Genomic DNA, 22,227 nt, shown 5'->3' with positions numbered 1-22,227 from the left:
CGTAAGTCGAGATGTTCTGTGTGCGAACACGGCATAAATCGCTGTAATTGACGTCAATTCCTAGTCGTTCGTAGGTGCCTGACTTTTCGGAGTTTCACCGTCTAGTGTTTTTTCCTCCGTCGTTGCAGAGAATGATAGCGGGACACGGTTTAGCAATCACTAACTGGTTATTTGATGGTAATTCCTACCTGTTTTTTGGCTATTAGAGTTCTTCCCGACTTCACTGCATGGTTTTGATCAAGTTGTTGCTTAATATTCCGTGGGGAATTATATTAGGTTCTGTTCTGTTCTCTTTGCGTGTTTTTGCGAACCACTTGAAGGAATCTCGAGAATCTTTTCCTTTTTTTGTGCATGCGGTTAGGAAAGGCTGCAGTCCACGGTGCCTTACGTACCTAGGCTAAAGGCAGGGCAGAGGAAAAGAAATGCTAGGATTCAAAAACGGAGCACAGATAGAAAATTGTTGTATGCAATATCTCCATAGAGATGATGTAGCTTCCCTGAACAAAAATTTCTTTAATTTTGACTTTTCTTAAATGTGTCCTCTAAATACTAGTTTTTTTTACTGTTCAAATCCATCCTAATCCTACTTACAAGTCCATAGCTCTTCCGAAGAAATGCACTCTTTTCGAGGGGTTTTTCTTCGGGGAAAATGTATTGCTACCGCTACATTTAGCCAGGTTTTTTTTCCAAAGCAAACTCTACGATATTATCTAGAGATAATCGAATTTCGTTGGAATTAGTCGATTGTTGTGTGCGATTACAGGTCGCTGGGCTGGTCGCAATTTGTGTGAGGTCGCTCACATACAAATTTTTATAATTCACATTAGGACAATGTGCGATGCACTATTTCATAGGGAACTTCCTAGCAAGGATTACCCGCAGTACGATAGTGATCTGCGACAGTAGCGAAGTGCAAAAGATTCGAATGTGTTTAGGATAATCTACTGTATTTTGTGCTCAAGTGCAGTGAGCTTCTATTCTTCTTTTTTTTGATGGCCGTATGAATTTTGCACTGGTGGTATTTCTAAGTGTGGCACTGCGAAGTTCAATTAGAATGATCAATCGTTCGTAATATTCTGGAAGAATAGCACAGAAATAGGAAAAGTAGCGTTAATAATGCACAGAAGTTCGCCTTCTTGAATCCTATGGTTCCCGTTTGGTTTTTATCCTTATGTTAACTAAGACAGAGGGCCTTTTCTTTTAGTTACATTTGATATTGATCTGTTGTTGATGAAAATTATAGTAAGTCGTTTTAACACGAATGTTCTTTTCTTTTCCGAAAATTCACCGGTTCTAACAATTTTTACATTCGTTTATTGATGAGCGCCTACACAGCCGATTGAGTCATCGCGCACGACTCGACTGGTGATATTTTCTGAGCGAGGATTTTTTTTCAGGATGAGGGATACCTCACAGAGTGGAGATTCCGATCGCATCCAGGCAACCACTGACGATGACGATGAAGACGTGGTTGGATGTCTTCCAAGAGTTTTATCAAGCAGTCATCGTGAAGTCATTGAGAACATTGTGAAATCTTTGCCGGAAATTGTTGAAAGCGGTAAAGATGATGTTTTGGATGTAAGCGATATTCCTTGTTTTTCTTTCCAGTTTCTTTTTTTTTCTGTAATAGTTGTTTTTTAGAATGATTTTGATCGTTACGCTCGACTTCTCGATATTTATCAGGAACAACCGAATCTTCTTGATTGTATTATTCCTACCCTTTTAAAGACGTTAGAGTCGTACATCATCCTTTCTTCCTCAGGTGACTCTTTTATTAACTACAGAGAAGTAGAAACACTTGAAAAAGATTTTGTTTTTATTATTTTCTACTTGAGGATAGTAAGATTCAGTCCTTTTTCTAGAAACATTTAAAAAGGAGGAGTGTTTGTTGTTAAAACCTGATACGAATTCCACTTCCCAATTTATGTAGACTAGAAGAAAAGCTGCTTTCTATTATAACTTTAATTTCACTGGAAAGAAATACATAATAGAAACAGAAGTACAAAATGTCTTGGAAAAAATCTTATGTGATATACTACTATGATACTTGGAGACAAATCCTCTGACCTTTAAACCGAACCTTTTTTTTGCTATGAAATTTGTCTGTAGATTGTTCGGTCCTCGATCCCACTTGATTTTGTAATGATATAATGTTTTATAAAGTTCATTCTTTTACTTCTGCAGTCGGAAAGACTGAAAAGGAACAAAGGCGATAAATACGTATTCCAGGTAGTTCTCAGAAAGGTTTGAACAAATTGTCGATCACTGCGCTGCATTATATTTCACATCTGACGAAAGTTCGTGGATATAAAGTTATTGTGAGGCTTCTTCCACATCACGTGAGTTTGTCTAAGTAATTTTTGTTAATTTTCTATTGTTGGTAGAGGAAGGATTCTTCTCTTGTGTTCTTCATTCATTTTCATTGTTGTTTCAGTCGTTCTTTCTAATTTTTGAATGTTCATGAAATTCAGAATCTCCTTTCTGTGAGGTTGAAGTGAGATTGATTGCAAGCTTATTTTTGCACCAAACACACGTTGTTTTAAGGTCTCGTATCTTGATAAACTTCTAACTACTTTGGAGCAGTACCAGGGAAACATAGGTAGCGATTTGTACGAACGTCATATGCTGCTATTGTGGTTGTGGATTGTCTGTAAGAATCCATTCGATTTCCGAAGGTTCTTTTAAAATTAGTTTTTTGCGGCATACTTTCTTTGGAAACTTTTGCTTCTAATTTCTGTAATTTCAGGTTCGATCCGGCAGGACAAACGGGATCCACCATTAGCCGTATTCTTGCTGTAGCCAATTCTTATCTGAAGTATCCGTGGGCGTCCACGCATGTAAGTGTTCATCAATCATCTATTTCAATTCTATGTTTAATTTCTATAACTATATCAGAACGATATTATTTATATGCTCTACAGTTGTTTTATTTAACTGAAACAGGTAAGTCGTAAAATCAAAGGACTGAAAATAGCGTTTCATTTGTGGTTTATTAGAGAGAGTTTCATGGCAGTTTCCGCCCTTTCATTGAATTGAGTTATAAGCCCAGTTTTTATTGGAAGATTTCATGGAAATTCCCATCCTTTCATTAAACTAACTTTTTGTAAAGCTTCGAGGTTCCCGGTGTAGTGTTTCATCAGCGAGGATATTTGGTTGTATTCCGATTCAAACTACGCTTATAATTTTTTTCCACCACTTTTCAGACTGCGGCTGCTCTAATAATTGCACAGTGTTTGGCTCGTCATGACGGAATTCCTCTCATCCCCGTGACAGTGGAGGAGTGTAGGAGACATATAGCCGAGAATTCACCAAATCTTTTAGGCTATGCACTGCTCATTTGTGCTATTCTCAAGCATGTAGGTTTGCTGGGTTATTTTAATACTTATCGCTTTGCCCATGTTCGAATGTCTTTGAATCTCGGCATCTTGAAACGTAGTTTTTAATTGATTTTCTTGAGCCAGGTTTGGTATTGATCGTCTTTATTAAACAACAGCTAACGTTTCGGCGTTATCTTCTTCGTCAGAGTCTGGAAAATCAAAGCCATTAGTGATTTATCCTCTGAAGTGCCTACAAAAAGCATCCAAACGGCAAACTCATGGCGATAACGACGAAGGCGATAACGCGGAAACGTTAGCTGTTGTTTAATAAAGACGATCAATACCAATCTTGGCTACAGGTCAAGAAAATCAATTAAAAGTGATCGCTTTGTTTGGGCGTATTTGCTTTGCATGAAATTAAAAGTTATCTCATTTTTTTAACTCTATTTAGTGAAAAAGATAAACTAAGACTACTTAGAAGACTACTTTGTCCTCTCCACCATTACGGATCTGCAACTTTTCTTCCTGTTTTATTGTGTGATTTGTGCAACCTGATTTTTGCATCCATAATCTAATTTTTTTTTTTGAGAGCCGCTTGTTAAGATTTCATTGGATCTGAAACGAATAGTTTTTTCTAGCGTAAAATTATTGCCGTTTTCTGTAATTAAGTGATAGCCCTTGGGAATGTTCTGTTCTTTCATCTGAAGCAAAAACCAGTCAAATTCTGGCCAAATCAGTGTAGTCGATAGTCGGAGCAATAATCTGCCTAGCTTTCAAGTGTCTGTGTACAAGGCTTGATCGAGATTGTTTCATTCACTGAAATTTTCTTTAACCGGATTATACAATTACTTTAATCTTAGTACTTTTCAATTGCAAATTTTGAAGGTAGACAGGAAGCATCTTCTACCTCATGTGTCTGCAGTACGCGAAGCCGCTGAATCCCACTTCGTCGCCAAAAAATCCGGAACGGATGCATTGACAAGGAAAATATTCATTAAAATGGTTCAGAGACTTGCTTTAGTCGCTCTGAAACCAAGATTAGCTGCTTGGAGATATCGGTATGTTGTTTTGAATTTAAAATATGCCAAGTTGGCAGGATGATGCATATTCTCTAGCCGTGGTAAGCGACGTCTTGAAGAGAATCTAAAATCGACAAACAAATCGATTGTCGATGTAGCTGATATCGATCTGCGTAGTAAGAATGGTAGTCGATTAGGTGGAGAGGAGCTCATATGTGATGAGGAACAAGAGTGCGAGCATCCTGGCGAAGTGGTTGGTTTTCAGCGACTCTGGTGAGACTAATCATCATTATTTTTAATTTGTATTAGGTTGAATGGGCAATTGGTTGTGTTTTGCATGCCCTTTCGGATGACCACACGACCGTGAGGTGGTCCGCCGCCAAAGGAGTAGGGCGAATCACCGCTAGACTTCCAAAAGACCTAGCTGTTCAAGGTCAGGACTTGTGTTCTGTTCCTACCGAGTCTCGAAAATGAGTTCTACTTTTTCTAGTAGTTGATTCGGTACTGTCTTCGTGTTTTCATCGTCTTGCCGGACATTGCTCATGGCATGGCGGTTGTTTGGCGCTGGCTGAGCTTTCACGTCGTGGATTTCTTTTACCAGAAGCACTTGATAAGGTTTGTTTACTCTTTTTGGATGGCAGTACTCTATTTTCGATATTGAAGAGGGTAGGGGAGTTGAAGGACCTTCCTTTTCCTCTTTTCTGCTAGCATTCTCAAGAGATGAAGGTTATGAGCTTAATTTAATGGCTTATCTTTCTGTTCCACCTCGCATGAGGCGCTAATAAATGTTTTTTTTTGGTTTTGACGACTAGTTACTTATTTTTGATTGCAGTTACAAAAACAGTGCTTGTTTTTACGAGTCTTCCACCAATATTTGAATGTGAAGAACAGATCCAAGCGTTATTTTAATCTCAATCCCACTTTGGATGAAATCATAACACTCTTCTTCCATTGTTTAAAGTTTGCGTTACTCTGAGTACCTTAGTACGCTTGTCAATATTCCTCTCAGTATTCATTCCATTTTACTTTCACATGATAAAAGGAAGTCTTACACTGATTTGTTTCGCGTTTTTTCTAATTAGTAAAAATGATGGCTGGTATACGTATTATTTTTTTTTACATTTAGGCGTTTGACTGTTATCGTTTACAAAAATGAATAAATTTTTAGGCTTTCCCTATAGTCCAACAAGCACTGTTTTATGAGGAGCCTATGGGACGACACGCACTTGGTAGCAATGTCCGTGATGCTGCCTGTTATGTGCTATGGGCTTTTGCTCGCGCATACGAACCGGAAGAACTAAAGAGTTTCATAGAAACTGTGGCTACTAGTTTGGTAAGGGTCTAGTCTATGTCTATTGGAAAAATTCAGACATTACAAATTTTTAATACTTCCTGTGTGACTTTTACAGATGTGTGTTGCGTTATTTGATAGAGAGGTAAACCTGCGCCGTGCTGCTTCTGCCGCATTTCAAGAGAACGTCGGTCGTCAAGCGAATTTTCCGGATGGAGTTGCCTTGCTGACTATTGGTAATGCTACATGTGGATACAACTTGAAATTTCCTCCTAATCTGATGTGGATCTTTACAGCGGACTACTTCGCAGTAGGAAATCGTTTGCGGTGTTACACTAAAGTCTGTGTGGAAGTTGTTCGTTTCCCCAAATATGCCGAAGCTATAGTTGATCATCTGCTTGAAAATAAGGTCGGTTGTAGATACCTTCCATTGCTGCTGATAACAGTCACTATTTAGATTGTTCACTGGGACGAAGTTATCCGTGAACAAGCGGCTAAAGCTCTCGGCCTACTTGCTCCTCATCAACCCTACTACCTCTCGGCTAAACTTGACAACCTCCTTTGCGGTTGCAACTCACCAAATCCTGTGAGTTCGACTTAAGTTTGTTTTAGGCCACTAAACGTTTTAATTTTATTTTATTCAGGTCCACAGGCACGGTTATTTATTGGCTCTTTCACACTCTTTGCAAGGTTTGCTGTCAAATGGGTATCATTGCGACAAAGAAGTGAGTCTTACTACATCCTCCGCTGGGTCATTTTTCATTTTGCTTTTTTTTAGGTTTTGCGACATGCTATTTCATTGCCATGGAAACTGCGCCAGGAAAGTGAGAAGCTGAAAATCTTCGGAGGAGAATTGACACGTCTTGCTTTGTGTGCGTTTATTCGATGCTTAGCTGCCATTCCAGTGCCGTTAGATGCAGATGAGGTATTTTTTTCCGTTGGATCACTTTCCTTCCTGATGTAGGGATATCCTTAGTCAGGTCAAAACGATCTGAAAACTGTGAGAATGAAAAACACCTGTGTCAAAACGGGCTATGGTGTTGAATAGAGGTTCCTCGATCATGTCCCGCTAGCTCCACCCTGCCATTTTGAGCGCAGCCGCTTACGCTTACACTACGCTTCAGATCCTATGGCCCGATTGAATGTTTATGAGCACAAGCTTTTCAAAAATATTTATGGCTCTTATTGATTTGTGTTGTTTCGTGCCTAGAAAGATTGATTTTTACTACCTTCTTCCAATAAAGCTTTGAAAAATTTTAGATCGAAAAGTGGCAAGAACGTCTCCTAGTTTTTGCTTGTGACGATACAGCAGCCGTAAGATCTGCAGCAGCTTCTGCGGCTTCCACATTTTTTCCTGCATATTATACTGAGAGGTTGTTAGACGGGATCACTACTTCTGTGAAACTATTCGCATCTAAGGTAGTCGGATTTCACACTTGAATATTTTTTCCATATTTTCATTTTTATCTTGTTAAAGATAGCAAATACTCGCAAGGAGAATGAACGGATTGGGGTTTGCTCATTGGTCACATATCTACCTCCACAGTTCACCAGTCAGGAACTGTTCAGTGCAATTTGTGGAGTGATTATGAAGTGAGTAATAAGTTGCTTTGAACCGATTACGTTAGCGGCGTTAGCTCAACGGCGTGTGTTGCCTGTTTTGGACCCTCATCAGCGCGGTCTGATATCTAACGGACACCAAGAGCAAGCGCATACGAGTTTCAGCTTCAAAGATATCGATTGTTCGGTGGTATTCTGAAGCAGAAGTCTTTTTTGGTACTGTCTTTTGAATATTTTAGTCAAAGCGATCTGGATGCTAAGTGGGCATTGGCTCGTCGCTCAGCAGTCGATGCACTGGGAGCATTGTTTGCTGGTCAACCTTATGAGAAGTGGACCTCGTCTGTTTTTGACGTTTTGTTTCGTGCTGTCGAGGATTATACCACCGATTGCCACGGAGATATTGGGCGTTTGGTAAGGATTTCTTTTCTTCTAATTTCATCTCTTTCATTGACAACTTTTAAATATTTGTGTTCTCTTCACAGGTACGAATGTCAGCAATGTGTGTCATGACGAAAGTGTTGAGTGTTCCTACATTAAAAGAAGTTTTCATCGAAGAATATGCTCAGCGCGTAGTGCAGTGCATGGTACAGCAGAGTGTTGGAAAAATTGGGCGCATCCGAGAGGTGACTAGAAACGAATTCAATTTTTATTATTAAGTTTAAGTATTTTAATCCTATCTTCAGTTCGTCATTAATGTTCTTCGATGATTAATTTCAATTATCTTACTTTCCTGAAATATTTGTTTACATTTCTGTCCCATCTATCGTTACAATCTTGTGGGATTTTTTTTTCAAAAGATTGTTTTTGTTCAGACTGCGTGTAAGTGCATCATAACACTGCTTTCTTCTAACATCATTCGCAGACATATTGCACATGCAGATGAACTTTCAGTCATTTATCATAATGAGCATGACTTCATACAGGTAATTTTATCGAAGAATTGTCCAGATTCAATTTATCGATTCGATTCATTCATTTATAACTCACCAAACAACATTAAAGGACTCTATCTTTCTCTCAATGGCTCCGCTTTTACTATGCGAGAACTACTATCAAGATCTTATTTGTGGCCTAGTAATTTCTGCAGGTGTGAACCATATCATACTAACCCTACGATTCCTACAATAATTTTTCTTCTTCAGGAGGAGTCAGCGAAGGAACAACAATGCGTGCTTCCCAAGCGTTAATGGAATATCAAGCTTCGATTTCGAAAGACATTAAGGTATTTAGTGTTTTGGTTTCTTCTTACGTCTTTTGCTTCTAGTGTGCGGATTTAGTTAGTGGAAGGAGTAAACAGTGTTATATGTACTGCTACAACAAATTACAGCAAAGCTAGCAGACCGAAAGCAACCAAAAAAAAACGAAATTAAAACACTCTCTTTTTCCGTCCTTGTGTGAGTCGGAATACTACTTTTGTAAAGTCTTTTCTTTCGAAATAGGAGACAATTGGTGAACCTAAAAAGGCAAAAAATGGGTGTTGTGTGTTTCTATGATAGCCATTGTTTTATTCTTTTCGTTTCTTTTTTCTCTTTTTTTTTTTGAGAGAGAGGGGGGGGGGGGGTGAGATAGGGACATTTATTCTTGTGACACTGTTTTGAAATAGGTACTCTTGACTTACCAACTAAGTTTCGTGATTTTACTAAATTTCACGGCTCTGGTATTCGTTTACTCAGTAGTTTATTTGTTTTGCCACCAAGTTATGCACTGCGCTTGATTATTAGACTCGTAAGCCTGCAATCTTTTCAGTGTTTGCTCGCTTTTCCTTTTTTTAAACACGTTGCTCTTACGCGCAGAAATAGAACCGTAATACGTCATTTCTTGTTCCAGTGAGTATCCTACAACTTACAGTTATTGGAGCGATTCCTCGGATCAGTGGCAGATTTGTTTGATGCGGGTCGCAAAGTTCCACGAATAGGAAATAGTGTTCTACGTTTGCTTCCTCAGATTTTATCAAGATTGTACGTTCTCGAAGAAAATCCTGACGCATCAGGAGCTCTTTCACGCATTCTTTTACAGTTAACGAAGGTGGGGAGTGTAGAGTTATTTTATTTTTTAGTGGCGTTGTTTTCAAAATGAGTAGTCGTGATTTCAGATTGTGAATTCGCGACAGGCGTCACCAGCTCGGATAAAAAGTGCCTTGAATTCTTTGTGTTCTCTTTTAGGATGTAAACGATCTAGTCAAACTTGGCGGATTGCGGCTCAGTTGGTTAGTTCCTGGTTTTTTGTTCGTTCCACTTTTATTTTCCTGAAGATGCTCGTAAAAATACTTTGAAATGAGTTACTTTTGAAAAGTGATCTTTTTCATCACCTCTCACGTAATTAAGTAGAGGACATTTAGGTAATACGGGCCCTTTCGAATCCGTTACCGGTCATTAGAAGAGCTGCTGCCGAAGGACTGTATGAAAATGTCTGTCTTAGCGACGTGGATGATCAGGTACGGTAATTGTTCTGTCCAAACTTTTGATGGAGGTGTGTTTTGAATGTAGACTTCTGCTGGAATTTATGGTGTAGATTCATTTAATCTGCAGTCTAGTTGAGAAAATAGTCAGTGATTAATGACTATTTCACCGCTCTTCAACTCACTGCTGATTTAGGTCCTGATGCTTTTATCGGAGACCGTCTGGCAAGAAACCTCAGCTCCTGCGATGGCTTTGATTCAGCAGGCAGCACAAACCATTGAAGACATTCTTCTTTCAGAAAAAAGATCGATTATTTCATGATTTTTCTGTTCTTTCTTTCTTTCTTTTTTTGTTTGTTATGTCATTTCCTCGTTCGCATGATTAAATTAAAGTTTAATTAGTCAATACAAGACTCGTTTTGTTTTGTTTTTGTTTGAAAAATGTGTTTTATGCAAGGCGATCTCAGTTCTTTTTTTTTGTTGATATTATAAGTTGCATACGGGTTCTATTATACGATTATTATTATATTATTGTAGTTTATGATAAACATTGTTCCAAGGAAATTACTTTCAATGTGGAAAAGCTGTATGTAGCTTCGGTGATGTCTGTGCTTGCTGAGGAGCGATGATCTTCGGGTTAGGTTTCTTTACTTCGGACTTTTCAAAAAGATGTCGGGCTTGGACGCTCTTCTATCGGAATTGAATTCTGTTATCATGACAAAGACCACGAAAGGAGGATCCACGGAGCAAGAAATAATGAAAGAATATACGTAAGACTGGTTACTTTATATTAAAGGTTACGGTACTACTCATCACTTTATTTCTGCTAACGTAGTGGTTTTAGTAGTCTTTGTGGAAAAAGAGTGGAATTCGCTGTGCATGGATACCGTAGCCTTGGAGATCTTCTACGCGCACACCCGGAGAAATTTTCCTGTGTTGTGTGTTTCCATTTCCGATGTCAAAAGCTTTCCCGAGCTTCGAGATCTTAGAGTTTCGAGATAAATTCTTTTTCTTTTTCTTTAGGGGAATCGATGGTTTGGAAAAATAACGGAAGAGAACGAGGATATCGTACGTTCTATGGCGTCTGAGAAGTCTAAAAGAGGTCGGGGTTAGTGAGCTTCGTATAGGTTTTATGTCTGCAACTAAATACATTTGAAGCTTTTAACAGAGAAAACTTAAGGATTACCTCGTGGAAGGTTTGCAGGACCAGGATTTCATCCTTCCTCTCGGGGTCCGACGTTAGTTCGCTTCGTACCGTTTCATATTTCAACCACTTTATTTTGTGACAAATTCATTTTAACTAAATATCAAACTCTCAAAGGATTATAACATTGTTTGTAATGATGTATTTTCAGTGTGCCACCACATGTTTTCTTTCCAAGAAGCAATTCCCTCGGACGTAATGAACAACAGCGCTTCCATCAAAGGTTCTTACTTAATTTGTTTGTGAAAGTTTGGTGTGAATGTGGAGTAATCTTTATATTGTTTAACAAATTTTGTCTCTTAATTCAGCGCTTCTGATGGTTTCCTTCAAAATCCTGGCAGACCTGAAAGTAGCAACGCTAAAAACACACCCGGTGGTCCTCCGCTGTTAGCAGGTGGTAATGGTTGGAAGGCAACACAAAGAGTTCCTGCCAAGATTGGATTTGGGTACGCCAGCTTTTCTCTTGCCTGCTTGTTTTCCACTCTTTGATTTGTTCCTTTTACCGCAGTAGTGGTCTGATTTAGAAACAAGTCATACAACTACGTTCCGAGCGAAGCTGGCTCTACGAAAAGCAGTTCAGATTCTGCGTCTGTTGATGCTTGCAGAGGTGAACTTCATATCCTTTCATTACATACATTCTGCTTTGTTTTGGGAAATGACCTGATGCATTGCGTATACTTTGTTTTCTTCGTCGCAGTATTTATCACATGTGCGAATTCAAATTCTGTATTTGTCGTTGTTGGTTCCCATTACAGTTATAGTAGGGTCAAAACGACATGAAGCGCGTGCGCAATTGCGTACGCAGCTTCTCTCGAGGCGCTTCGGTGGAGCGTGGTGAAATCCTTGCTGGCACCACTCATCGCTGCTGTTTGCGACGGTCCCACCTCGGTTCCAACTGCTGCCTTCGCAGCGCCGTTTGGTGCACGTACGCAAATGCACCGCAACTGCATTCGTGGATCATGTCGTCTTGACCCGACCATATTCCACATGTAAACGTTTTTTCCGCGCTCATGGAATACAGGTTTTTTTTTAAAGGTGTATCCTTATTAGATGAATTTTAATACTTTTTTGTTGTTTGTAGAGGAAGACTTTGATGCGATGCCTCCGCCCGGATTAGACGATGTCGGTCGAAGTTCTGTCGGCTCAGAGAAGCAATCCGAGGTTTTTTCATTCATATATATGGGTATATATTTTACTAAATAAGGCTAAAAACAGAAAAATGGACGTTTGGAACGGAAAGTCTGTTTCAAGAGCAGTTCAAATAAGTTTTAGTTGCTGGAAAAAGTCTCAATATTGATTTAAAAAAATAAAGGCAATGAAAAGTGAGATATTTGAGGAGGGTGAAGAGAATTGAAAGACTTTAAGATGAGCAAATTATGAGGATAGAATTGTAGATTGTACTTTAGCATCATCGTGAGTCCTTCCGAGGTATGGTTGCTAACGTTGTTGAAGCGGTGCCGGAATATCCTCCGGGGTTAGGATTTGCTGCTACAGAGGATGAACTTCCTGATTTCTCTCGTTCTAATCTGGTATGCTCGATATTCTTCTAGTCTCTTCTTTCTTTTCTGTCACTCATATGCAGTTCTTATTTGTGGTGATGCCTCAACATTATGCTTATCACAATATTTGCTGGTGCAAGTGATTTTTAACCAGAGAACTGTGAGAACTGGTTGAGGCAGAGTCAGACGTATTTGTATAGTCACCGAACGACTGATTCGATTTGTTGGAAGCTTTGGAATGCGATGGAGACTTAGATCCTGTTTTCTACTTTAGCAACGTCAGGAGTCCTTCCGTGCAATGGTAGCGTGTGACGTTGAAGCGCCAGATTACCCACCTGGATTGCCAATTGATGATCCGAAAGATGATTCGCTTTCGCCTCATTCGGTATGCATGGTCTTCATCTCGGCACTTTTGTTCTGTCTGTGCTAACACAACAGATTTCTATTGCTTGTGATTTGGGTTCGACGCATAGTCGGGTCAAAACAACATGAATCACCAGTATAGTTGCGGTGCATTCGCGTACGGAAGCAGCAGTTAGAACCGAGTTGGGACCGTCGCAAACTGTAGCGATGGGTGATGTCAACAAGGGTTTCACTAGCCGCCAAGTTCAACCGAAGCGCCTCAAGAGAAGCCGCGTACGCAATTGCGTACGTGCTTCATGTCGTTTTGACCCTACTACAACTACTATTTCTGCCATTAATATCAACAGAGGAAGGGAACCCGAATATTCAACTCTTTCTGGTTTTAATCGAACCATGCTTGATGCATGATGTTTGCTGGTGATCTTTTGTGCGTCACTGAAAAAGTAGATTCCCGTTTCCTACTTTAGCATCCCGATTCCCTCGCCGAAGTGAAGGACGATTCTAAGGCATATCCACCAGGATTATCGGCTCAAGGTGCACAGGGCGAACCAACTCCTTCCCTTCTTCCGGATACGGTACGCTAGGTTCTTGCCGTCGCAATGTTTTCCACTTTTTACTGTGAGACTTCGTCGACTTTGTCTTCCTGAGACCGTGTACAATTCGCTTCTAATACCCCTGTGGTTTTCGAAATCTGTTAATGAATTTAAGAATTTTTTTCCTTGTGGTTGTTAGAAATCAGGAATTCTATAAGCTCAAAGTTGTACATATGCGCGTTAAGATCCTGAACAGAAATGCGGTTATGGGGAAGTTATCCTTGCTGCGGTCCTGCTGCGTATTCCCTTATGTAAAAGAATATGCTTCAGGTTCTTTTTCTAAACAATAAACATGAATTAAGCGGTGCAATGATTAATATATATGCAGATCGGCAGGATTGTTAAAATTTTGCAACTAACATCTCTCAATTTAGTGCTCTCTCACTAATCTTGCGAAAAAGCCACCTGACGAACCTGTAGGTGGTGCTCAGACTTATCTGTATGGTTTTTGGTGTTTTAAAAAGACTAATCATTCCCCTCATTCGTGGTGAATTTATAATTTGCAGCATTTATGAGAATTGAAGCCATCTATTCGACGATTTTTACGAACAAAACACCTCTTATTTCATTTCTTCTTTCTAACAGAAAAACAACATACTAGTGTTTAAAATATAGACCATAGTTTTACATACTTGACAGTCAACTGAAGTTCTGCTCCCGAAATATAGCTGCGGAAACTTAAAAAAAAACGCGAGCCACCGAAAACACAGTAATTATGCCGAAAAATACGTACCCGTGCCACGTAGATTCTCGGTGGTATTGCGCGGAAGCTGTTTCTTACGACGGCAACAGAAGCCGTCGTAAGAAACAGCGTTCCACAACTTTTCCGCAAATAAGTGTCCTCTTTTTTTACCTTCGGTCTTTAGATCAGTGTTGGAGGAAGAGAACTTACCGAAGAACAACTCTCAAAGCTGGATATAGCGCAAAAGGTATGAAACACGTCCTCTATTCCACTCTTTACTGCTCAAGAATTATTTCAGACATACGATTTGTTGAAACAGGCTAATGCTGGTATGAGTGTAAAAGAAATTGCATCCAGAATTCAATTACCAAAGTCCCGCTTTGACGTGAACACAAGAGCACAAATCGGTGTGGCACTAATCGCTCACTTAGAAACATTTTCACTAAGTTCTATGGATTCAGGTGAGTTTTTAAGAACGTCTTGTACAAAAGTACATCTATTTTTTTCTATTTTTTGTTTCTTTTTCTATATTTCTGAATAACATTTGAGAGATTGCTGGACCATAATTTTTTTTTCATAGTTGACGTAGTGTTTTATGTGTACAGCGAAAAACTTCAGCCTTTTTTTTTTACATGCGCTCATGTAGATGCATTGCATAGATACATTCATTTAATCTTCTCTCTACGCTCTCCTTATATGTTGAATTCATAATTGGTTCAAATAATTCGATGCTCTTTGCACGAATAGCCGAAATCAACTCAAGAGATCTTTACCTCCAGTCTAAGGATATTCGTATCTGGCGAAAAATGTCTGGCAAATAGTGAACACTGTGAATTAATCAAATAGAGAAACTTCTGCACTCCTAGATGGGTCTTTAAAGGCATCACTCCACGAATCTGGGGTTGTGAGGATTTCAGGTGGGTTATGCTTATACGGAGTCGTAGATTATGGAGAGAAGGGTGATTCGTCTATTTCTTTTTAATTGCCGTAAAAAAACGGCCCTAAGGATACGACTTCGAGCGCTCCGGCGCGCTATTTTCCACAAGGAGTTTGGTTGGAGCGCGCCGCATCTTCTGGGCCGTTTTTTAAGGCAATTCGGAAGAAATTGACGGAATCACCCCCTCTCCATAATCTACTGTGCCGTATACGAATGCTCCACCTGAAATCCGTGTCTCAGATTCGTGGGGTGATGCCTTTAACGTCAATTATCAATTATCGTTTTCCGCCACTCTCTATCGTCAAGGTTAAAAGTGTACTTTCATAATTACAAAAAGCGAGAGAATACGGCAAAGCGTACAAAACGAGAGATCTCTTTTCGCCTTCTGCTTGCTTAGAGACAGTTTAGAACAGAAAAAAAAAACAAACTTCAGCATGACAGCTCTTTCGAAGTCCATTCATTTTTTGGTTGGTTATCTTCGGTAGCTTTTATTTTTCAGATGAAATAGGGCAATTTAATGTTTTCAAACAATCTCTAAGTCCTCTCTTTTTGAAATCTCGGCTTTTCGTACTGGTATCGGTCTAGTTGGTGTTAGGGAACTGTATCTAGGACTGTAGTTAAAAAATATGGAGACCTGGCGAGAAGAGATTAAAGGTTTGATCTGAAACTTCATACTTACTTTTACTGTTCTTCTCTCCTTTTTAGATGGAATCGTTAGAATTATCCGAGGAGCTCCACGACCTAACACAAGAACGTATCCGGTGAGTTAAATAAGGGTAACTTTTCGGCTTAAACTAATTGTTTTAGTGTCATTTTTCTTACCAGTAATATCATCTTCTTTAGATCCGAGAAATGCCCAGCCAAACTAATGAAAGAGCATCTTCAGCGTGTTCATCGCGCGACATGGGGCGTGATGATGATATTATTTACAAACCACCGAGGAGAGAAAAGAAAGAAAGGAACGATGTAAGTTGCAAACTGACATGTATCGTTCGTTACATTGTTTGTCATACATTTACACTTTTTACATTTTTTTTTTTGCTATTTTCCCCTTCGCCGGCCGGATGTAGCGCAGTCGGTTAGAGATTCCGCTATCTGCACGTTCGATCGGCGGTTCGAATCCGCTCGCCAAGCCTTTCAAACCTTCGAGGTTGTTAGATTGGTACCAGACTTGTTTACGATTAAAAACTGACGATTAAAGAAACACCGACTTGACAGGTCGGCTACCCCCCCGATTCTGAGTTGAATTGAACGCGGTGGCGGATCCCAAACGGATTGATTGACGCCAGACACTTTATCCTTTATCCTCCTTTGCCAAAAACCCACCCGCCCCTCCCTCTCTCCCACAAACTTTTTTTGCGCTCTCACCCGCTTACGGGTGGTGGCGTGTAGTCGGGTCAAAACGACCCGAAGCAGGGTGGGATCGCGTAGCGCTCGAGATGGGATTCTTACTCACCTCGGCAGTTGAACTACAGGGGTGGGTCTGGCCTTGATTCTCACCGCTATTTCCACAGCGACACCTGTAGCTCAGCTGCTTCCGCAACTCCTATCGACTATAACTGTACACGTCGTAAATCGAATCGTTTCGAGCATAGCAAAGTTTTTTTGTGGTATTGATGGACCATTGAGGTTTCAGATTAACGAACGCCACAATCATGGTCTAAGCGATGGAGGGAAACCTCAATGGATCCACGACGATTCTGGTAAGCATTATCTGAAATGAAATTGTCTACAGTCGGCGTAACACATATTGCAACAACGATGAAGGACGATGCGGCGCGTTCTCGATGAAAGCGTGCACACCCACCTCCTCATCCCTCCGCCAAGTACGCCTGAAACTCTCCAGACCCCCTTGCTTGCTTTTGCTTTTTACGTTTTTTTAAAGTAGTATTTGTATAGTAGTGTAGGTAAGGGTGCAGTCGGTAAGAGGTTAGACTGCGTGAAAACTAAAAAAACTTCACTAATAGTATATATCCCTTTCCATTCACTGCTATACAAAAAAATGATAGAGAAGTCACAAAGAGTAAAAATTAATGGAAGAGAACTTTACTACGAAAAAAAAATATAAGGAAACGATGGAGAGTAAAAAGAAAATAGGTGCAGTGAGAGTTTTCTGGATACTGTGAAGGGGGTTCTGCGCTTGTTTTCATGGAGACCGCATCGCGTCGTCATCGTTGCAACAATTTTTGCGCCGACTGTTTTCAACCTGATGAGGTATATCGATTAAAAAAGACATCACCCCACGAATCTGAGGTGGTACGGATTTCAGGTGGAGTATTATTATACGGGATAGTAGATTATGGAGAGAGGGTGATTCCGTCCAGTTCTTCCTAATTGCCGTAAAAAACGGCCCGGAAGATACGGCTTTGAGCGCTCCGGCGTGCTATTTTCTACAACGAGTTCGATTGGAGCGCGCCAGCCTTGTGCACGCGCCGTATCTTCTGGGCCGTTTTTTACGGAAATTATGAATAAATGGACGGAATCACCCACGTCTCCATAATCTACGATCCCGTATACGAATACTCCATCTGAAATCCGTACCACCTCAGATTCGTGGGCTGATGCCTTTAAGTAGAAATATAGAAATGTTTAAGACGAGATACGGCATACGGTAGGTGTACAGCGTTTCAGATTCGTATACAACATGACAGTTATTTTAAAAGGCCTTTATGTTTATGAATACGAACCAACAAGAACTCTCCTTACAGCAAAATTTGGGATAACTACCATTTTTTTCGCGTTTTTACCTCTGTATAAGAGGCAATCATTGTTTTAGTAACATCTTCCTCTTATGAATTACTAAGTTCACCTAAATGATAGTTTACCCGTGTAAAAACAGCTGTTTACGTTGACATTGTTCTGTTAAGGCTTTGTCTTTTCTTTTTCCATTTTTTTATTTGGAACCATACGTCGTGTCTGTTTCTTTTTTTTTTGGAAATACAAGGCGGCTTAAATTTTATGGAAAATTTTTATGGAAAAATAAGACTGCTGTGAAAACTCTTGAAATGTCCCATCATGCAATAAGGGAATTTCTCTAGAATGCTGTATGTAGAAAATTGGGGTTTTCATCTAAATGCCGTTAAAAATACCCAAGCAAACCGTTATTTTTGGAAATATACTTTTGTAAAGAAATAAACTACTATCTTTAATTTCTGTTCTAGGTATCTCTCGGAATTCTGGATTGCCTGATGTGGATAGTCGAAAATTTGGAAATAGTCGATTCAGCGTCCCCACACCGAGTAATGAGTATCGGCGCCAGCCACCCGACGTGTACGAGAATTCTATAGGAAAAGACAAATTTACCCGGACCTCTACTCCTCCTATCACTAACTTCCAACCCCCACCGAATTATTTCTACAATGGTCGTGAAGATATCAGCAATCGCGATTACGGTAGAGGTGATGAGATGGGAAGAAATCGGAGGGAACACAATGACGAACGAGAAAATCGTCCTCCATACGAGGAATGTAAGAGGAGAAGTCCAAATAATGATGGAAACTGTGAGCTGCCTAGAGCTACACCCAGTGCAGGTAACTACGTTTAAAAGGTCCCGTACTTTTTTGATTAAAAAAAATTCAAAATATTGCTGTCTCTTGATATCTGTGAAATAGTGGTTCTTCTCAGGTAGTTGAGCCTTATTATTTCTATACGATGACTAAGTGAAAAAAATACTCTTAATCATAGTTCTTGTGAGATGTATTTGTTTTTTTTTAGGTAGATTTGCTCAATACCATGAGGAAATCACTGACAGGCACCGGCACAGGAGGATCAGTGTCAACTTAGAACCGAAGAAATTTGAATGTAAACACAAATATCTTATGAATTCAACAGCAGTTCCACGTTTTGAAAGTGTAAGTTTTTCAGGATTTTGTTGAGATTTTCTTCCTGGTATTGTACAATTAATTAAATCCAATTTAAACAATCTAATTAATAATTGTAATTAATTTTTAATTTGAACATTCATTTTTTTTATCCTTCAAGATCATAGACAAAGTGTAATTGGTCGCTGCATCCTTGTTTCGCATCCGTTGTCCTAGTTGATTTAGGTTTGTTTTAGAACAACCACTACTCCATAAATACACAAAATGGTATATTGAAACGATGATATTTCTTCAGTAATTATCACATGTATAATAATTTCAGGTCATTTTAACTCACTTTGTTGCGCTCGATGAGTTTTATGTGCGAAGTTGCCGCGATGAGAAACAGTACCAAAATATGCTTGTTCAATTAAGGTATGTATCTTTTGAATTTTGTTTGCATTTTTTTGAGTCAGCGTTCGGAATTTCGGTTTGAGGATTTCGAATTTGCTGGAATCTAAGGTTCAGTCGATGTATATGTCGGCGCGGTCGGTTAGAGGTCCGTCGTAGCCATACGGTCGAGGGTTCGAAACCGCCCTAGTGCAGACCAAGCCCCTCATCCCTCTGGGTTCATAAATTGGCACCAGACTGGCCTGGGAGGATAAAAACACTGACCTCATCATTGGTTGCTCCCGGCAAGTCATTGTATAGGCTAGACAAGCGTTCCTGAACCTCAACAATTACGATTTCCAGTAAAACGCGTTGGCGCATCCCAAATGGATTGATACGACAGTTACTTTATCCTTTTAATCCTATTAAACACACATTCAAGTGCGTCACCTTCGTTGTGTTTAGAGACGACTACAAAGGCACATTAGAAGATGCTTTGCCGCAATTTTGGATGAGAGGCGATGGTGCAGCCGTGCGATATGAACGGCGATGGCAGCGAGCCGTTGTACGTACACCAGTGAACGATACAACTTCGGCAAGTTTTCTTTTTTTTCAATGAGAACTTGAAAATCGACAATTTCTTGTCAATACTAGCGATTCCACTTTTATCACTTTCATCTATTTTTATATGTATTGACATAGTGCGGAATAATGAGGCGTGGGAATTGTTTTAATTCCTACGAGGTTTGTTAGAACGCACCTGTATGGTCATAAAGCGAAAGCGTAGTGTTCGGATAGTAGATTGCAGAAACCAGCGTGGTTCCGCTTGCTTTTCCCTAATCTTTGTACTGAATAAACTCGTGAGCGGACCGGAACGCGTACATAGAGGCGCGTTCTAACGTATCTCGTAGGAACTAAAGCGTTCCCCACGGTTCCGTACCGCGTCAAAAAGTGTTCTTCCTTTAGGTATATTCATTCTATTTTAGATTACAAATGTGGAGGTTTTCTTGGTTGATGTTGGAAAGACGGTAACAGTATCCAGTGAACAGATGGTACCACTTCACGAATATTATCATACATCTCCGTTTGCACTTTGTTGTACCATCGGTTACTTTGACATTATTGCAGGGGTAAGAAACAAATGATTTTTTTTCTCAGAATCATCCAGAAGTTTCCTTGAGTTCATATCCGCGTTGTTAGTTTAAACATTTCAGCATCGAAAAAATCTGCTGGATCAATGTAATACGATGGCAAATTGTTTTGCAAAAGCGGTGGACGATGATCTTGAGATAGAGAGCATTGAACGGGTACGTATCGTTAATGTGCATTTATATGTGAAATGATGTGAGAGTATACTTGAGATAACTTTGGCTAGACGTAACATACGTGACGTAGTGAGGGAATCCACGGGAAAAGCTAGAGATGGAGTTGTAGATTGCGGGAGCAGGTGTAGTTCCCCCCACCTCTCCTTAATCGTCCTAAAAAACGGCGTGGGAACCGCTTTAGTTCCTACGAGGAACGTTAGAACGCTCCTCTACGTACACGTTCTGGTCCCCTCAGCAACCTATTCATGGGTTTCACTTGAATAGGCAGTCGAGGAGAACTCACTGGCGTTCGACCGCGGCGCAGCTGGATGCGGCGCGTGTACAAGTAGGCGTTACAACTGGAATCGTCTTGAAAAACGGAGCCTTTTTCTTCTTTTTCACTACGATTTGGGAGAGATGAGCGGAACCAGCCTTGATCCCGCAATCTACGACCCCGTATAGAGTCTGCCCATTGGAAATTCATACCACGTCAGATTCGTGGGGTGATGCCTTTAAGTAAGGTTTGAACAAGTTGCTTTGTGTACGTTCAATGAACAGCGAATCAATTCCTTGTTCAAACATTACCTAGGATTAATCGCTTGACTGAACATGGGAGAATTCTTTGATTAGTACGGTAGGAACCAGTTTTTTTGGTTTCAAGCGAGTGTGGAATTGTAAGATTTTTCTGGAAAAGAAAAATTAGCACCTATGATCAATATGAAGTCCTATTTTCTCCAATCTAATCTAACTCCACCCTGATTAGCTAGCATTTTTTTCCTAAAATGAAAGGTGATGGGTCTCTTTGCATGACGATCTGGCTATTTTATTAATCTAAATTATTAACATAATTAAATTCCAACGTAGAAACTACATACTGCTATTAAAATTTCAAATGAACTTGTAAATAGTTTTTTTTACGGAGCTCTAATGATTTTTATTTTTTGAGTCAGATTTTGTCTATCTAAAGATTTAAAGAACTTTTTTTATTTCTTTATGGTACAATTCATTCATTCCTTGAAAGAGCCATAGATTAAGTGGATTTATCCGAGATTCCATGGAAACGGTTATTGTTTAACTTTGAATGTGACTACACTCTTTTTTTTTCTAAAAAGCTGATTTTTTTTATCCTTATTCTTTATTTCTTTATTTTATTCTTTTTTTAAAATCATTTGATCGAGTGCAAAAAATCTGATGGAAATTTTCGTTTACAGTTCTACGATGAGACGGAGAAATTGAAAGTGCGAGTGATCTACCATTCAGAAGATTCTGACGGTCGCCGCACAGATGTGATGATTCCACGATATTTTGTCGATGAAGGGCTAATCACTCTCCGGTAGAAGAATGTTTAAGCTCGATTTAATGTCTCGTTAATCTCTTCATTATTACTTTTGAATATTGCTACATATTTTTTATTGACACCGATATGTGTTAACCGATCCCGATTTTTCCGACGATTACGGTTCTAAGTTCACCTCTTAGCTAAGAGGTTTGAAACAGGTAAATGATCAGGTACGGTAAATGTTATGACCGTCCGTTGACTTGAAATGATTTTCGTGGTGCGCCTGGTGTGCTTTATCGTTTCGTTTGACACCGAATAGTTTGGTGAAGATTTTGGATTTCATGTCTGCTTCGTGATTCAGGAATTCAAGGATTTCGCTGAGAGTTCAGTACTTATTCCGGTTGACTAAGAAGTGCAATTTGTTTTTGTTTGTTTAAAGTAACGTCTAATATGTGGAAGAGTATTGCAGTATTCGTTAGTTCACCATTGTATTGATCGTTAGTTTTACGTTACACTCATAAATATCAGCATGAACTTAAAGATTTATTATTCGATCGAAGCAATAAAAATAGTAGTTACTGTAGTTATGTT

General features: G+C 39.6%; 2 protein-coding genes across 3 annotated transcripts; both read left to right on the top strand.

The window, feature by feature from the left end:
- Positions 1 to 1,398: 1,398 nt before the first annotated feature.
- Positions 1,399 to 9,907, top strand: RB195_007774 (uncharacterized protein; the record flags this gene model as incomplete). The annotated part of the gene is made up of 27 exons (XM_064181599.1): positions 1,399 to 1,578; positions 1,642 to 1,762; positions 2,230 to 2,339; positions 2,545 to 2,675; positions 2,747 to 2,837; positions 3,204 to 3,360; positions 4,207 to 4,375; positions 4,433 to 4,589; positions 4,646 to 4,769; positions 4,827 to 4,951; positions 5,505 to 5,669; positions 5,746 to 5,863; positions 5,924 to 6,036; positions 6,085 to 6,213; positions 6,272 to 6,352; positions 6,406 to 6,552; positions 6,888 to 7,046; positions 7,105 to 7,220; positions 7,427 to 7,598; positions 7,670 to 7,810; positions 8,000 to 8,110; positions 8,190 to 8,274; positions 8,330 to 8,409; positions 9,036 to 9,212; positions 9,280 to 9,393; positions 9,526 to 9,621; positions 9,782 to 9,907. 27 exons carry the CDS (start codon positions 1,399 to 1,401, stop codon positions 9,905 to 9,907), a joined length of 3,495 nt encoding a protein of 1,164 aa, XP_064038378.1.
- A 347-nt stretch (positions 9,908 to 10,254) lies between these two features.
- On the top strand, positions 10,255 to 21,694 carry RB195_007773 (uncharacterized protein; the record flags this gene model as incomplete). Of its 2 annotated transcripts, none has more annotated exons than XM_064181598.1 (23): positions 10,255 to 10,355; positions 10,430 to 10,523; positions 10,609 to 10,687; positions 10,766 to 10,823; positions 10,941 to 11,012; positions 11,098 to 11,235; positions 11,314 to 11,396; positions 11,871 to 11,950; positions 12,196 to 12,318; positions 12,563 to 12,673; positions 13,119 to 13,226; positions 14,111 to 14,173; positions 14,225 to 14,387; positions 15,569 to 15,624; positions 15,707 to 15,829; positions 16,500 to 16,566; positions 18,025 to 18,393; positions 18,578 to 18,714; positions 19,007 to 19,098; positions 19,519 to 19,648; positions 20,040 to 20,183; positions 20,268 to 20,360; positions 21,569 to 21,694. In XM_064181598.1, 23 exons carry the CDS (start codon positions 10,255 to 10,257, stop codon positions 21,692 to 21,694), a joined length of 2,610 nt encoding a protein of 869 aa, XP_064038376.1. The 2 variants fall into 2 exon arrangements, with proteins under 2 accessions (XP_064038376.1, XP_064038377.1); XM_064181597.1 differs by having other exon boundaries at positions 10,609 to 10,693.
- Between the last annotated feature and the right edge of the window lie 533 nt (positions 21,695 to 22,227).

Source organism: Necator americanus, chromosome I (genome assembly GCF_031761385.1).
Source record: "Necator americanus strain Aroian chromosome I, whole genome shotgun sequence".
Classification (NCBI taxonomy): domain Eukaryota; kingdom Metazoa; phylum Nematoda; class Chromadorea; order Rhabditida; family Ancylostomatidae; genus Necator; species Necator americanus.
Note: the sequence above shows the minus strand (reverse complement) of the source record. Positions and strands in the feature narration are given on the sequence as shown.